The sequence below is a fragment of the Porcisia hertigi genome, chromosome 32 (genome assembly GCF_017918235.1).
Source record: "Porcisia hertigi strain C119 chromosome 32, whole genome shotgun sequence".
Classification (NCBI taxonomy): Eukaryota; Euglenozoa; class Kinetoplastea; order Trypanosomatida; family Trypanosomatidae; genus Porcisia; species Porcisia hertigi.
In genome coordinates this window covers 675,212-691,236 of record NC_090591.1, presented here as the reverse complement: position 1 = coordinate 691,236, position 16,025 = coordinate 675,212, and the positions used below count along the sequence as shown (strand labels likewise).

General features: G+C 54.7%; 4 protein-coding genes across 4 annotated transcripts; all 4 read left to right on the top strand.

Moving 5' to 3' along the window:
- Positions 1-3,209: 3,209 nt before the first annotated feature.
- Positions 3,210-4,181, top strand: JKF63_02535 (uncharacterized protein; the record flags this gene model as incomplete). The annotated part of the gene is made up of 1 exon (XM_067898560.1): positions 3,210-4,181. One exon carries the CDS (start codon positions 3,210-3,212, stop codon positions 4,179-4,181), a length of 972 nt encoding a protein of 323 aa, XP_067754717.1.
- A 1,273-nt stretch (positions 4,182-5,454) lies between these two features.
- On the top strand, positions 5,455-7,629 carry JKF63_02534 (uncharacterized protein; the record flags this gene model as incomplete). Its single annotated transcript, XM_067898559.1, has 1 exon — positions 5,455-7,629. The coding sequence occupies one exon, from the start codon at positions 5,455-5,457 to the stop codon at positions 7,627-7,629; it is 2,175 nt and encodes a 724-aa protein (XP_067754716.1).
- Positions 7,630-9,237: 1,608 nt separating this feature from the next.
- On the top strand, positions 9,238-11,259 carry JKF63_02533 (uncharacterized protein; the record flags this gene model as incomplete). Its single annotated transcript, XM_067898558.1, has 1 exon — positions 9,238-11,259. One exon carries the CDS (start codon positions 9,238-9,240, stop codon positions 11,257-11,259), a length of 2,022 nt encoding a protein of 673 aa, XP_067754715.1.
- A 1,572-nt stretch (positions 11,260-12,831) lies between these two features.
- JKF63_02532 (uncharacterized protein) lies at positions 12,832-15,312 on the top strand (the record flags this gene model as incomplete). The annotated part of the gene is made up of 1 exon (XM_067898557.1): positions 12,832-15,312. The coding sequence occupies one exon, from the start codon at positions 12,832-12,834 to the stop codon at positions 15,310-15,312; it is 2,481 nt and encodes an 826-aa protein (XP_067754714.1).
- Positions 15,313-16,025: the final 713 nt, after the last annotated feature.

Genomic DNA, 16,025 nt, shown 5'->3' with positions numbered 1-16,025 from the left:
TTCGCCATTAACGCGTGCTGTGCTTGATGGAGCAAAGTGACGGAAAAGGGGGGGGGCTGCGCGCCAGTACACCTGCGGTGTGCATACATACACACGTACGCCTTCCGCCGCTGGGATCTTTGGCTTCGCTCTTCGTTGGTTGTGGTCTTTTTGTCTCTCTGTGTGTGTGTGTGTGTGTCTTTTTTTTTTACATATCCAGTAAGTTCTAAGGGATCCCTCTTTGTTCGTCTCTTTGTTATTGTTGTTCAGTACTTTTGTTTAACAGAATGTGCGCGTTGCTGATTGTTCCGTAGGTCTCTCTCCTTTTCTTTTTTTGTTGTTCCCTCCCCTCCCCTCCCCCTCCCGTGTGGATGTAGTGATGTATTCTGTTGTTTGTTTGTTGTTGGGGGGGTGTAAAGGGTACACGCGCCTCTCTCTCTTTATGTTGCTCAGGCTATGCGGCCTAGCACGTCCCGTTTTTCTATGCACAAGCACAAAAAAACATCGAGGGCTGAGGTGCGTGTGTGTCTCCGGGCTTATAGGGTGTGCGTGGGTGTGCATAAAGTTTTACTGGCAACAACAACATGTGGTAGTCACTGTTGTACGCGTATTTCTCCCCCTTCCCTCCCCCCTTATCTGATTAGTATGTGTTGTGCTGCTGGGATTCCTCGATGTCTGGGGCACCAGCCTTAGTGGTGTGTGTGTCTGTTCTCTTTCTCCCCCCCTCCCCCTCCCCCGCCCCGTGTGCGTGTGTGTGATCGGTTCTTGATTCATAACATCTAACGAGTAAGAGAGGTCCAGCAAGGGGAAAAAAAGAGGGAAAAAGATAGCCTCTCCGTAATGCATCTTTCTTTTTGTCCGCCTTCTTGACAGTTTTTTTGTCTGTTTTCATGTGTCTCTCACCCCCCCCCTCATTCCCCACGTGCGTTCTGACTTGTCCTAAACCCCTCTTTCCCCTTTCCCACCTTTCCCACTTTTCTTCCGTTTCTTTTCACTTGTTTTTTGAACCCCTGCGTGTGCAAGGCGACTGGGGACCGGAGGGGTCTCTTACAGAAATGTATTCCTGCGCGCGTGTATGACCAGTTATCGTCTCTTTGTTGTTTTTACTCCCTCTTCTGGTCTTCTCCCCCCCCCTCTCCCCCTTCCCCTTCTTCGTTTCATTTCCATGTCGTGTGGTGACTTTTCTGTGAGTGTGGGGGCAGGGAGGGGGGGAGGGCGGGGTGTTTCCCCACCTTCTTCGTTCATCTTTCATTTGTATTGGATGATTGGCCATTCATCCGCCACGTTTGTTTTCCCCCTTTTTAAAATGCAAAATTTGTACTCTTTTTATTTTATTCCTTTTTCGGTTGTTCGTTCAAAGTAGAGAACAGAGAAAGAGAGAGGAGTGGCGCGCGCGCGCGCGGAGAGGGGGGGGGAGTGGAAAGAAAACAGAGGAGGTAATGCGAATGGTAAACCCTACAAGCGAGTTTACTCTTCCATATTCCCTCTCTCCGCCACCCCCTGCCCCTTTCATACATATATAAACATATATATCGGTATATATGTATATATATACCGATTTCTTTTTGACTTTGTCGCTGTCTGTCAGTCTCTGAGCGCCTATTATCTCCGTCCGCGTGTGCTGCGCATGTGTTCGGTGCAGATCTTCTTTTGTGGCAGAGGCGCAACTTTGCCCCCTCTTTTTTTCCTTTCCGCAGTTATTCACCGTCGCGCACGATTTGCAGACAAGGCATTCCCTTTCCGGAGGTGGTGGGGAGTCTCCCTCTCACCCACCGGAAGAGGCATCTTTGTGTGTATTGGTGGCCGTGGGCTGGCCTCTCACTTTTTTTTTCTCTTGTTTCGAAGAGGGAGGGGGCGTTGACTACATGATGCATCTCTGTAGAGTTTTTGACTTTTTTGGTAGCGCACGACGGCCGCGGGGAGGGGGAAGAGGACTACCCAGGAAGAAACGGTGCGCGTTCGGGGGAATGCAGAGTGGAGGGAGGAGGGGGGGGGGGGGGCACACCACTGGCGTAGGCTATTGCAGGAGAAAGATTTGAATAAGGTGCTAAATACAAAAGGAGAAGCCCTTCAAAAAAAAAGCTTTTCGGTGCATGCCTACATCCTATCTGCTCTTTCCCTCCAAGTCGCGCTCATAACTGTCATTCATCCGGGGATATATACAGGCGCACGCGAACCCTTCTACATTTCTGAATGTTCTTGATTTTCTCATTTGTTTTTAGCGTTTCGCCCCCCTTTTTTTCTTTTAGCTGTCATAACCTACTAAGACTAACAGAATTGGTACAAAATACTGGATCACCACACACACACACAGACAGACACAGTCAGACACAGACATACACAGACACAGAGAGACAGACAATGGAAACGGCCCTATTTTCATCGATGGATTTTCTCTGTAAGTGACACAGGTGGCCAACGCCAGACTCTGCGTGGTTTCTTCCATGCACTTCATGTGAAAAGTGGTGCCAGCAACTAGAGGCCTCGGCTCGTAATCTCGGCGAACACCGCGCTAGCGAAATGCCTTTGCTTGAGTCAGGTGAAAGCGTTGCCCAGGCGTTACTCTAGCGTGTCGACGCAGGGTCCTCTCTCAATCCCCTCGTCTTCCACTCCCATCGCGCTACATGCACATTTTTTTCTCCGTTTCATTGTCATCCTTCGCTCCATTTTAACCCGTTTTTGGCGCACACATCTGGTCTTTTTCTGCGGGCGCTCACCACGCATGCGCTGTCACTTCTTTTTTCCTTCCAGAAGCACATGCGTTGTTGCTCTTTTTTTCCCTCCGCCGTTCTTCATGTGACACCAGCGTTGCCAGTACAGGCGACTAACACGCACCCATTTACCGAGGCACACCCCTGAGCGGGAAGAAGAGCAATACAATTGAAGTGGATGTATTTCTTGTTTTTCTGACAAAAAATCTCATTCATCCTTTTTTTTTTCACACAGATACATACACGGACGGGAACTAAAGTTGCGCCACCCTTTACGTAGCGATCCAGTCATCACCTCAATTGTTCCCCCTACTGGAGGTTTGTTCTGTGTTTTGTGTGGCGCTCTTCTAGACTTCGAAGCGGTGGGGCAGATTTTTTCTTTTTGTCCTTCCATTAGCCATCACCTGAGGAAAGCAGCAGCACAGCATCTCAATCGCTCACAGGTCGGGTGGGTGTCTAAGAGACTGAAGCGGAGACACCAGTGCTTCGTCGCAACATACAACAACGAAGTTGAGACAAATGACAGACGTCCTCTTCGACGTGCGCAACGCCCTCGTTGTGGGCAACTACCACCAGGCGATCGCGGATGGCAGCACCGCGCGTCCGCTGTCGAGCAAAGCGTCTGAGGTAACAGCGTTCAACGTGGAGAAGACTGCCGTGGTCGCCTTGGGTCAGATTGGTCTGGGGCAAGGCGATGCGGTTGTTGGTCAGCTGCGCGCAGAGAACAATCCACTGCTCGTGACGATCCGCAGGTGGGCGGAGCTGATGTGTGCCAGGCGCGACCACGGTTCCTTCTCCGATGCTGCGATGAACGCGACTCGGTGCTTGCAGAGTGATGCAGAGAACGTGGCGGCGGATGTTGTATACAAGGCGGTGTTTGCCTCCGCAGCTTTGCTCTACCAGCAAGACGTGATTGGCGCGCTGACTCTTGCACAGAAGTGGTTGGGCGAGTTGCCAAAGCCCGAGGGTGCGCTCGTCAGGCGCTACACCGTGGAGCTTCACGGCATAGCCGCAGAGGCGTTACTACGACTGAACCGTCCGGATGAGGCTGCCAGGGAAGTGAAGCGCATGGAGCAGGTTGACAGTGAGGCTATTGTCACCATGCTTTACAGCGGCATTGTCGCGCTTCATCAGGCCGCCAGAGACACCCACGCTGCTAGCTACGACGCTGCGGTGTCAGCCTTCAAGGAAGTGCAGCTACGATGCGGCCACAGCGTGATGGTGTCGAACTTGATGGCCCTGGCGCACATGGGCCTCCGTGACTACGACGCGGCAGAGCGCTCACTGCTCGATGCTCTTGCTGTCCGTTCCAACGATGAGGCCACATTGGTGAACCTCGCCATCGTCAGCTCCCACAAGTCCAACTCCCTCGACAGCGCCGAGCGCTACATCCAGCAAGCTGTCACAGTCCATGGAGCGTGGGGCGAAGCCTACGAGGCCAAGCAGCGTAGCCTCGACGAGGCCATCAGCGCCTTCATGATGGAAGCATAGCTGCAGGCAGCTATAGTTTGAAGGGAGGATGTTGTTCAAGGATCTTGCACCTCCAAATCGTTCCCGGCCCCGCATCATAGTAGGCGGTCGGCACCCCCGCAACCTTCTTTTGGGAGCGAGATGCAGTGCAAATCTAGCGGTGGTGGTGAGCTCTCTGAGCCACCAGCACCTTTGCGCGTGTGCGCACACACGCAGAATGCCACCGAGCTTAGGAAGACGGATGAGCGAATAGTGGCACTGGTCATGGGCATCGTTATATTATATGATGACTAAAGTGATTAAAAACACCCCGAAAAAAGCATCACAAGGGGGACTTTGAGGGTCCACTTGGTCGTTCACCCTCCCCCCCCCCACCCACTCGGTAGTGTGTTTCGCGTTGTGGTTTGAGGTTGGTGGATTCCGAGCTGATCAAGGAGGGTACAGGGTGTCATGGAGGTTGTGGGACAAGGAGCACACGTGTATGTGTATTTTTCTCTCAAACGTCTGTATGTTTATATCCCCCCCCTTGTTGAGGTGCATTTAGCGCGTGTCTCTGCCGTGCCCCTGCTGTGCATCCCACTCCGTCAAAATTGTTTCACTCGTCTGCGAAAAGTTTGCCGCATTTCTTTGAAAAAAAAACAAAATACGTCAAAAGAAAAGAGAGACAGGTCCGCAATGAGCACATCCCCGTGAAAATCAAAACGCTCAATCAGAATGCGTGCGTGTGTGTGTGGTTTGTAATGCTGACATTGTGGCTGACTAGGGTATCGAATAAGCGAATCACTCTGCACGTGTGTAAGCCATACGGAGAAATTTAGGTGCCCTATCCTCGGTGGCGGCTGGCTCGTCGCAGGATAGCTACGTGAATCGATCATAAGTGACGGTGCCGGCGCGAATTTGTGGGCTTTCGGGGAGGCGGGGGGAAGTGGACCTCTCCGCCCCATTTCGTGTTTTCACATTCACACACGTGTACTGTATTTCTTGACCCCAGTTTTGTTGCTTTGCTGATTCCCCAGATCAGCGCACTTTTTTTTTACCCCTCTCGAACGTGCTGCTGCCTACCCTCCCCTCTCCCCCTTTCTGTCTCTCCCATACAATCCACTTTCTTTTTTGTGTGTGTGCGCCCTCAGAGTGAGGGCGACACAGGTACTTCACGAAGGAACCGCTCGATAGGCCGTGGTCTGTTCTCCTGCGCGATAGCCTCTGACGGTGTCCCTCCCTCCCCGCCTAGCTTCGCCCATTTCTGTAGTTCCCACCCTATTTCTCTGACCGGGACGTCTGCCTGGAACCCATCATGCAAGTGGAGGGCAACTGGAGGGCTGCGGCCAACTTGAATCTTCTTCTTGGCCGCGAGCACCCACCTGCGCGGCTGGAGAAGGCGTTGCTCAATCCACAGAAGCGCAGCGCCGACACCTCTGGCCTCGTGGTGGTGGAAGCACGGAACACCGCCAATTTCAGGAGCTCCTCGTACTGCGGTTTCCAGGACAAGACCGCGCCGGCGATTCGAAGGAATGTGATTGAGTACTACAGAGAGATCCTACACCGAGTTCCCATCTGGCGAGGACTCGTGAAGACATCTCTGGAACCTACCGCCGGAGATGCGGCGGTGAAGGCAGAGCCGCAGGATGACGACGGCGGCGCGGACGGGGTGACCCCCTCGGCGGGAGGGGCTCCTTGTGTCTCTTTTGGTCCGCTATTCCGCGCGGTTGGGATTCTGACGCAGGTGCATGATCCCTCAGCAGCGAGCCTGTCCCTTCAGCAGACACCGTGGGAGTTTCACGTGGTGCAAGACGTGGACGACGATGAGTGCTACCTACCCGCACTGCATGCGATGACACAGACGGATTGCACGCCAAGTAGCTCCTTTGTTCTCTTCCAAGATGCATCGCATACACGCTTCTCGGGATCGACTGCTGGTAGGCAGGAGTGCGCCACCAACGGCGTCTCTGCAGCAGCGGCAGGGACGTCGACGATGCCCGGTGCTCGAGAGGAGACGGCTGCGGAGGCCGAGGAGGAGGCCGCTGCCCGCGATGGAACGCGCATTTCGCTCTACACGAGGCAGGTGTCCAGGTTCACGGGTCTGTACCCCGGCATGGCCGTTGGTGTCATTGGCGAACCGTTTCAACGCAGCGCCCGTGGCGTTCTCACGGGTGTTCTTGTCCGCGAGTTCGTCTTGCCATCTAGGCCGGTATTGCCATGGCGAGTGGATCGTCCACTGCCTTCTCTGTCAAGTGCATCCAATTCTCGTATGGCCGACCCCGATGGAGGGGGCAGCGCTGCGGTGCGCATTCACTTTTGCAGTGGCCCGTTTCCACGGCGAGATGTGTCGGGACTGCTGCGCACAGTGACGAGTCAGGCGCTGCGCCGAGGTGCAGATGTCCTCATTATTGGGGGTCCCTTTATTCCTCCCTTCATTAGCGAGTTCGAGCGGGGCCTGCTGCCGTCCCTCGGCGCCACCTTCAACGAGATGATGGAGAGCTTTGTAGACACGCTGGAGGAGACACTCACAAATTACTACGCTACTAGACAGCTGTTGCCGCACATAAAGGTGCTGCTCGTGTCCCACAGAGGCGACGTCACTCAAATCCCTGTGCTGCCAACCACCATGTACGCTATCGCGGACACGGACGACATTCTCGTCCGCTCCAATCCCTGTCGGCTTTCAGTGAATGGGGTGCATGTAAGTGTCTGCAACGAGGATGTTGTAGGTGACATGCGCGAGCGCATGGTTGAGCGGTGGCCTACTCCCGAGGGGAGCCTGCGACGTGTAGTAGAGGCGTTGGTGAACGGGCGGCTTTACACCCCGCTCTATAGATTTCCCGTGACCACAGCGGATCTGAAGCACCTTCCTCACCTTCGAATGCATTACATGCCGCCGGCGAACGAGTTGCTCGAGATGAGCCGCGCAGGCGCTGCGCTAGGGAGTAACGGTGCCTCGAAGGGCGAACACAGTAGTGGCATCAACGGCGTGAGTCTCACCACCGGCGGGTCGGGGATCAACCCCTCTCGGGTTTGGGAGTCCGTGCTTGATGTTGCAGGAGGAGGCTCCACCACGGTGGCGGACTCTCCGAAGCAGGAATTGAAGCGGATCAAGCTGGAGAAGTCGGTTGGGGATGCCGAGGACGGGGATGCAACACCGGGACCAGCTGTATCTGTCACTGCATCACCCTTGACAACTTCACCGCAGACAGAGTATCTTCCTCACATTATGTTCCTCCCCTCTACGCGTCCACAGTTTGCCTTCGTTACGCACCAAAGCGAGGAGGTCGACGGTCCCGACCTGGACAGTACGGACCGTGCGTCTGGCATCTTGGTAGCAAATCAGGAGGTCTGGTCGACGCGCTCGTCCCCAAAGTTTGAACTGCGCGTGATGGAGGTGACCATACCAAATACGGACCTCGTGTTACGTCGTGGCGCCACTCCTGCAAACGGCGTTACGTGTGGTGTGCTCCACATCTACAGCGCATAAGTGTTCTCATGAAGCAAAGTTGACACGGGAAGATTTTGAAGAGGCCGTGCGAAGTAACCCGGAGCTTGTGGCACTCAGCCGTTCATGCTCTCTCTCTCTCGAGTCTCATCACTCACAAACTCTCGCAATTTGTTGATCACTGTCGTTTGCCTTGTAAATCCTGTTGTTTTCTTCTCTTTTGCTATTGAAAGGGTCATAGAAGTTTATAGAGAGACGATAAGCGCCCCGCACTAATGTTCGATGTGTTTGCGCATCGATGGAGGGTCCCGCGCGACAGGCTCGGCTACCCGGCCGCGTGTGGCAAACTAGCGCTCATGGGGAGCAGTAGAATGGCACACAAGCCTCTTTTTTTTTTTAAAGCACGCCCCTCTGTTTAAATGTCACACACACACGGGGGAGGGAGGCGGCGGGAAGTAAACGCACGACAAAGTCACAGCCAAATATCAAAAGCAGTAATCTCAGCATCGATGATTACTATTGTAGAGCAAGAGAGACACGGATACTGTGTGTGTGTGTGTGTGCGTGTGTGTGTGAAAAAACATAGCCGCGTCACACTGCATCCTTCGCTTCTCTTTAGGTGCCGCGTCACTTTGTAGCTCAGCCCCAGTGGTCTCTCGAAGCAGGTGCATGAGTATACTGCTTCAGATGGTTCATCTGGAAGGCCAGAAAACGTGTGGTTTGAGGGAGGGTAGGGACGGAATAGCAAGGCCTCCTTGCCTAAAGGACCCACATGAACGTACATCAATACACCTCTCTCGTCCGTTCTCGTTCTACTGCGTAAAAAAACGTATCTAAATCGATACCTTCACTTTCCCGGTTGGCTGTTCTCGCATCTCCACCGGCTTCACACACACCACAGAATGTCCGAGCACCACGCTCATCTATTTGTCGTCTGACGATTTTTTTTTGTACTGCGAACTTTCCGCATTGCGTGATTGAAGTTTTGGGGTGCGCGCTAGATCACTTGCCAAACCGTCTTCTAATTGTTGCCCACGTGCCTTCTCTACTAATGGTGTGGGCGATAGTCAAAAGATCGGGAGAAGGAGGAGGAGGAGGAGGAGGAGAGAGGTGGAGGTGAATGCTTTTTGAAAAATGCATATGGTCGTCTATTCTCAAGCGGTAACTACCCAGAGCATTTGTAGGCAATGGGATCGCTGTTTTTTTTTTGTTCGTCTGTGTGTATGTTGCCGGTGGTATTGGGTTTGCTCGGGCTGTTGGACGCTTTTATGGTTGCATTGAGCAACGCCAGGCTCACGCGGACGCCGATGATTCCTCATTATAGCGCGAGAGAACAAATATAAAAAAGACACACACACACACACCTTCGAGGCTACCAGCGTCATTATGGCGTCGCGTGCACTCGGTGAAGAACGCGAACAAGAGTGTTTTTCCCAACACCGAGTCCTTCCTCCTCTTCGGACCCCCCCCCCCCCCACAGACGGATGCTTAACCACGCCGTTTTAGCCTGCTGTTATTGGGTCACCTTTTCATGGTTTACATTTCAATGCGCACCTTTGCCCACTGAGCTTATATGCATCCCCCCCTCCTCCTCCCCTCCCCCCTGCGCGCCCCCCACACACTGTGCCAGTGCAGGTCCTGCCTTGCAGGATGCGTCGGTCTGCTTGTCTCCAGAAACAAACACTACATCCACCCAAGAGGATCATTCCACTCGCCACCAACCCGCTTACAAGATGGTCACTGCGTTTGCCGAGATGGACCGATTTGGGTGGCGCAATGACAGACGTGCACGTGGGCCTAGAGGGATGCCATAGTGCCTTTAACGCCACGAATTCCATACGGACATGTCTGTACTTTCAAACAGCATCGCCGCCTAGATTCTTGACGGCGGCCTCATGGAAGGCCATTGAGCACATGCAGGTGCGAAATGCCGCACCCTCTGCCTCCCCCGCACACGAGGCACAGAAAAGAGGCATGTTCAAGGAGACGCAAATGGACGGTTCGGTGCAAGACCGCGGGACCACCGGTCGTGAAGATCCAGAAGCCGAGGAGGATTCTCCCCTCGACGGCATTGCTGTGTTTGGTGAGGGCACCTTCTTCCGGAAGTCCTGTGATCCGCCTTGCGTCGACGGCAAAGGCGCGGCAGCGCCGCCTACTGAGGGACCGCTGATAGCAGTGGAGAACTTCGCCGATCATGCGCAAAGCATCATGTGCACACGCCTCCCAACTGCTTCGGCTCGAAGAGGAGGAGGAGGGGGTCTTCGCCTCGTTGTGGGACACGAAAACTGGGGTGTTCGACAGAGTCTGTTGCGATGCAAAGCGGAGGAGATGCAGATCTCAGGACACGATAGCACAGCTAGAACCGCTCTAGCCGGCACTGTCGAGCTCGCTCCTGGACCAGTTGCAGACATGGTTTTGTACATACCGCAGTATGGCACTATTAGTTCACTCAACGTAGTCACCTCATTGGGGATCGCATTGTTCTACTGCTACGTTGATGCTGTGTGTCCAGAAGTACGAGAGATTTACTCAGAAGACTCTCTATCTGGATTGGGTCCCCACGATGCACCAGCCGATAAACGCTCCTCGTACTGCAACCTTCGTGAATTGCGGTGCTCTCTGGAGAAGTATCAAGGTTTCTTTTCCAAGGCTCTTCCTGCCCCCGTGGGCTCCAGGAATGAAGGTATCCTCACGGCCACCCAGTCCCCGTGCGTCGGGCCAGACTCACCTGTTCACGACGTCAGTGTGAACACAACCCCTCGCGTGGACCAGCGACCTCTTCATCCAGTTTTCTATCTCCACAATACCGAAGAAATACAGCACCAGCAACGGGCATACCGACAGGCCCTGCTGCGTTACAGCGGCGGCGGTCGACCAATTGATGCCCCTGGAAAGCCAGATGGAGAGGCCGGCGTATCCCCGACGTCAGCGTCTCCTTGTTTTGGTCTCTCTGTCTTCTACGAAAATGAGTACGACCAGCGCAACTTTGGCGGCCTTATTCGTAGCGCCAACGCTTTCCTTGTGGACCACATTTTTTACGTTGGCCGGCGTAAGATCAACGTGGTCGGGGCCGTGGGCTCATATCACTACACCCCACCAGTGCACCTCGGGCCCTTGCCTGACATATCGCCTGACGCACTCTCAAGCGATACAGCCTATGTGAACACTTTGCAAGACTGGGCGCAGGAGATACACTCTAAGGTACAAGAGTCGTACGGATCTGATGCTCCTCGAAACTGGTGGCTGCTTGATTGCGGACACGAATGTTTGTATCAATCAACTTTTGAGACAGAGCGATTGTGTAGCGCCGGCGAGGTTGACACGGCTGCATCTTCTCCGTTGTCCTTGGCGACGTTTCGAGGACTAAAGGCCAGCGGCAAAGTCCGCTCTCTCTGCGATACCGAGGCGAGTCTGCGGGAAGCAACCGAGGGAGGGTTGATGCTGCTTGTGCCTCAGGAGGGCAGGCTGCCACACCCTGGTCTGATGAGGCTCTGCACAGGTATCCTCACAATCTTACCGGAAGGAGCTCACTTCGGCGAACGCACGAGGTACGCCGCGGTTGACGGTGATGATCACCGGAGCGGCCATCGCGGTCTTCCGTCGCAAGTGGCAAGCGGCATCGCACTCCAGCGACTGTCTGCTGTCCTGCACCCACGCCTAGCTGCTCTCTGATGGCACAGAGAAGGGGGAGGGGCGTGGGGTCTTGAAAGTACGGTGTCGTACAGCCCTTCCTCTTTTCTTGGAGCGACTGTGCATAAGCATGCGAGCGTGTGTATCTCACAGATTTTAAGGGACGGGCGTTCCTCAGGGGAAAGAGACAAAGAAAAAAAATTGACACAAGGGGGTGTGGACCATGAACACCGCGTGAGGCTGCCTTCATTGTGCACTCCTGTAGAGGACCCGCATGTGTGTGTGTTTCTTGTCGAGTACACACATACACTGAGCAGTGCGTGTCGATAATGTTTCTTATGTGCAAAGGGGGCACCCCTGCTTCGTGAGACTCCCTTCGCCCATAACATGTCCAAGCGCATAGTTATATATATATATATAGATTGCCCAGTTCCCTGTAACGGTCTCTGGCCTACTTCTGTCATCTGCCGCCCAGGGCTCGTTTCACTAAGCCCGCGTCCCTCCTCCCCAGAAAAGAAGCAGTCTATCTTGAATGTCGAAAAAGGATTTTTAACCTCACTTCTTCGACTGTATACCCTATTAATGCCCCTCCTCTCCTGGCGTTCTGTTTTTTTTTGGGGGGGGATGGGGAAGTGGGGATAACTTTCCCGCCTCGTTTCCCCACTAAACGTGCCTCTCTCATTCCCCTCCCTCCCTCCCTCCCTCCCTTTATTGTACCGGCTAACTACTCCTATGACGCTCATCTGCAGGGGAGCACTGAGGAACATGATTAAAATATACAGCAACCTTACAGAAACATCAGCACTCACCGAGGAGAATTAGTCTCCGCGTCGGTCTACTGCCCGTACAACCCCTACAATAGCCGTTGTTAGTGGATCGCTGGCGGACTGCGTGGAACTCCTCAGAGCTGAGTAGACATATATATATATTTATTCACAGACGCTCACGCACACGAACGCATGGTGTAGATGCCTTCTTTGTGAGTTTTTTTCCCCTCCTCCAGCATTGCATTTTTCCACATACAATAACTTACACGCATAGACACAAGCAACACTTGAGTAGGAACCCACATAAAAATATAGCCCCCCCCCCCCCTTCCCCCTTGAGGTGACACCGGAGGCCTCTTTGCTCAATTCGGAACCCATTTTGCAGGGAGGCATCTTCCCAGTGTTTGCTCTCTGCAGCTCGAGTCTCTATCCGGGGCTGTGACTTCTGACAACACGGTCAACTTCTGGATCTGGGGGTGAAGGTCAAGATCCTTTTCTGTTGCCAGCTACTCGCCTCGAACGGTGCCAGGACACGGGGTGGGGGAGCAGGCAGGGAAACTCGGCTGCTTTAAAAACAGGCACGCGGACTAGGGGCTGGCCACTGCCGTGCGTTGAAAAAAAAACCTATAGAGCTGTGCGGATCGTTTGGAGGGCGAGAACGAGATCAGTAACAGGTGTAACGAAGGTGTGGTTTTTTTTTGCCCTTTTCCATCTATATATATATATATATATATTTATAGATACTCTATAGACCATATCGGTGTTGTTGACCTCCACGTTGTTTCCGTGCGGGGGCCTTGTTGTTCTACCCTCCTCCCCACCCCAAAGTGTTCTCGGGACCTTGAGGATGCAGACTATTGGTGCCTACAAGGAGACGATCGTCTTCGTCTCCTGTGCCACGTTGCTCGTTGGAACGGTGCTAGTGCTTCAGAGTGCAACTACTCCCTCACGCCATCGACGCCGCGCCCCCTCATCGGCATCACGCTCAGGCACCGCGGCTCGCTCCGCAAGCTACGGTGGTGCTGGTGCACGGAGTCGCAGCTCGAGTCGTCCTCACAAAGCGCCGAAGAGCCACACGCACAACAGTGCCGTTTTGGCAACAGCCACAGCTTTCGCTTGCTCCCACGCTTCAAAGACGCACGAACCCCTTCATGCGCACGGTCATCGGCACCACGCCCACCCTCGCAGCAGTGGTCCAGGGCCGGGTGGCGCCACTTCTTGTTCCGAAGACGTGCACGCGAACCCGCCGCAGAAGCTCACCGTGGATGCGGTCGCACAGCATAAAAAGAGTCTTGGCACCGCCAATGCGCTCCAGGGTCCCAAGGATGAGGAACTCGCTGGCATCCCCGCTCGCCACCGCGGCTTCTCGAGCACCTGCTACCGCTTGAACGGAGGCAGCCGCAGCGGTGAGGAGGGAGGGTACATCCGAAGCGCCTCCAACGCGGCGACGGTGGGTAGCCAAGCTCCATATCCGGCATCGTCGATCACTATACCGATCTCGGCAGAAGCTGCGGACACGGAGAATGCGCCTCCAGAGATGGAAAACGCCGCGGAGGAGATGTCGCCTCACCTTGCGCCCGAACCGACTGCGGAATCACTTCGCAGGTGCCCCAAGGATACCGGTGACCATGGCAGCGCGAAGGTGGAACAGAAAGGTGCACCACAACCCACCACCGCCCCTGCGCCAGTGGTGTCCGATGCCGTTGTGGAGGACGTGTCTGTGGCTGGAAAGCCGAAGAGACAAACAAGTACGGCGCCGCTTGGCAAATACGGTTCCGCGACTCAGACGAACCCGCAGTGGTTTTGCGAAGACGGCGGAACGCAGACAGAGACGAGCGCCGCGCCGGGGTCCACCAAGATGGAGGCAGAGGTGGAGCCCAATGGGCCTTGCTCTTGGACCACTAGGAATACTCACCAGCCTCCTGCCAAGGAGGCGAAACATGCCGTCTCCCCGAATTGGGCTGACTTGGGATCGATACCGTTGCAGAAGACTGAAACACCAATGAGTGGAGTAGTGCGAGTAGACAAGCTCGTTGGCAGCGACGCCTGCCTTCCAGAGAGAGAGACGGCGGTGCCGACTGTGGTCCCGCTGTACTTCCTCGAGCAGCTGGAGCATCAATTGCGCCTTCTCGTGGATGTTGTGACACGGGACGAGTGGAGTGAGCAAGCGTGGATGTCCCTCTACGTATACCTCTCCAAACTACCTCCGTTTTTACGTGAATCTCTGGCGTCGCGTGACCGCTGCGGTGCAGCCACCGTGGCGGAGCTGCTGGAAAAGAGAAAGGCTGACTCCCTCTGCGAAGGCAACCGTGTGGAGGGGGCGGTGGACATGTTAGACGAGAATGCAAAGGCAGATCTATGCCCTAGCCTTGAGGTGGAGGTACTCCATTTGCTGGAGCACGGCACGCCTATTGATCCTGATTTCCATTTCGAGTCGAGGGGTTCCACCGCGGCGTATGTGAAGGGACTATTCGACGAGGCCTCCTGCCAAGCCCGCGAGTGTCAGGTGGTGGACAGCGGCAAGGTCAACGACCTTGTTGGTTTTCAGTTGCCGTCTCCTGCGCTACCCACGACATCCCCTCTTCTCAGAGACGAGGAAGTCGACAAGAAGGTCTCAGCTCAGGGTGAAGAAAAAAGGCACACCTGCATTTTGGCCTTTCTCGCTGCACACATCAAAAAGTATAGCACCCTGCAGCTGCGCGTTGCAGCTACGCAGTTCCCCGAATCAGGAGCGGAGGTCCCGCAGCCATCGCTAGGTGTCACAACCGTCATCCAGGGAGGAGCTGATGCTCTTCCGACGCCCCTACGCAATGGTCAAATCGACGCACAGCTGGCGCTGCCAACCCACCACCGCGGGAACCAGGACCAGCTTGCGTCGCTCCTGGAGTCTTTTGTGCGTCTTCGGCAAACACCGCTCTTCCAGGCGCTTCGGCACACATCCCAACACGCCCTTTTTGCATGTGACTTCATCGAGTTAGCCTCGGAGGCGGAGCGTCTGCTTGAGCGTCGTTCAGCGTCTCCTGATGCTTCACTGATGCTCCATGTGCCCACGTCCCAGAAGCGCACAGTGACGGACGCGACGGATGCCCACGATACAAGCCTCGGCCCAAGCGCATCGGTAGGGTCGGAGTCAACTCCCGTGACGAGCAGCAGTGCACGCCACAGCATCAAAGTACACACCCCCATGAAGCCAAGCATTCGGCAGCCGATTCACCGCACTCTACCGAGCTCGCCTCCAATGGGAGAGTTGTCATCGCGGCGTAGCTGGGAAACCAGCGACCCGCGTAAGCGGTCATACCCTGTGCCTGTGCATGTCGGCGAGGAGTAGGAGGGATGGTCACTGAGTGCTGCTGTTACGCGGAGGTGTCTGGCGTGTGCGGCAGACATTGATGATTCTGACGTCCCTGCGAAAAGAGCGTTTGTCTCGCAGGGGGCTTGGTGGACAAAAAGCTTTTTTTCTGTAATTTTTCCACATAGCGCAGCCGGCATGTGACTCCGACATTTGGTGATCTCCTCCACCCTTGGGTGAATTACAGTCCTCTCCCCTGGTGTGCACATGTGATCTCTCGGTCTGTATCGGTAAGAGCCTCATTGAAACCCCAAAGCAAATATAAATAGATCAAAGAGGAGTGTCATTCATTCACAGTGGTTTTCTTGCTATACGACGTCTCCAGTCGGGACCGGGGGGGGGGAGGGTGGAGAGGCATGGTGGAGGAGGTTGATTATTGAGAAATGGAGGCCTTCTTGGATGGTGTGTCCCGCTAAATACACTGCCCGCTTCCGCCCCTTTGCTGGGGTGGTGGTGGGGGTTCCCACCTTCACTCTTTTCTGTTTGCCATAAAGTTCTCTTCGATTATGAGACGCACGCTTGGCCCCCTCATTCGCCAATCTCGGCACTCTTCTACGTTTCACTTCTTTTATGGAATTGCTCGGCCTCTGTGCGTTTTGATTCCACAGAATTTGTTCTTTTTTTGTTTATGGATGGGTGTGCTATGGCGTGTGCGCGCGTATATGTGGTTTTGTGTGCTACTGCTTGCCGCT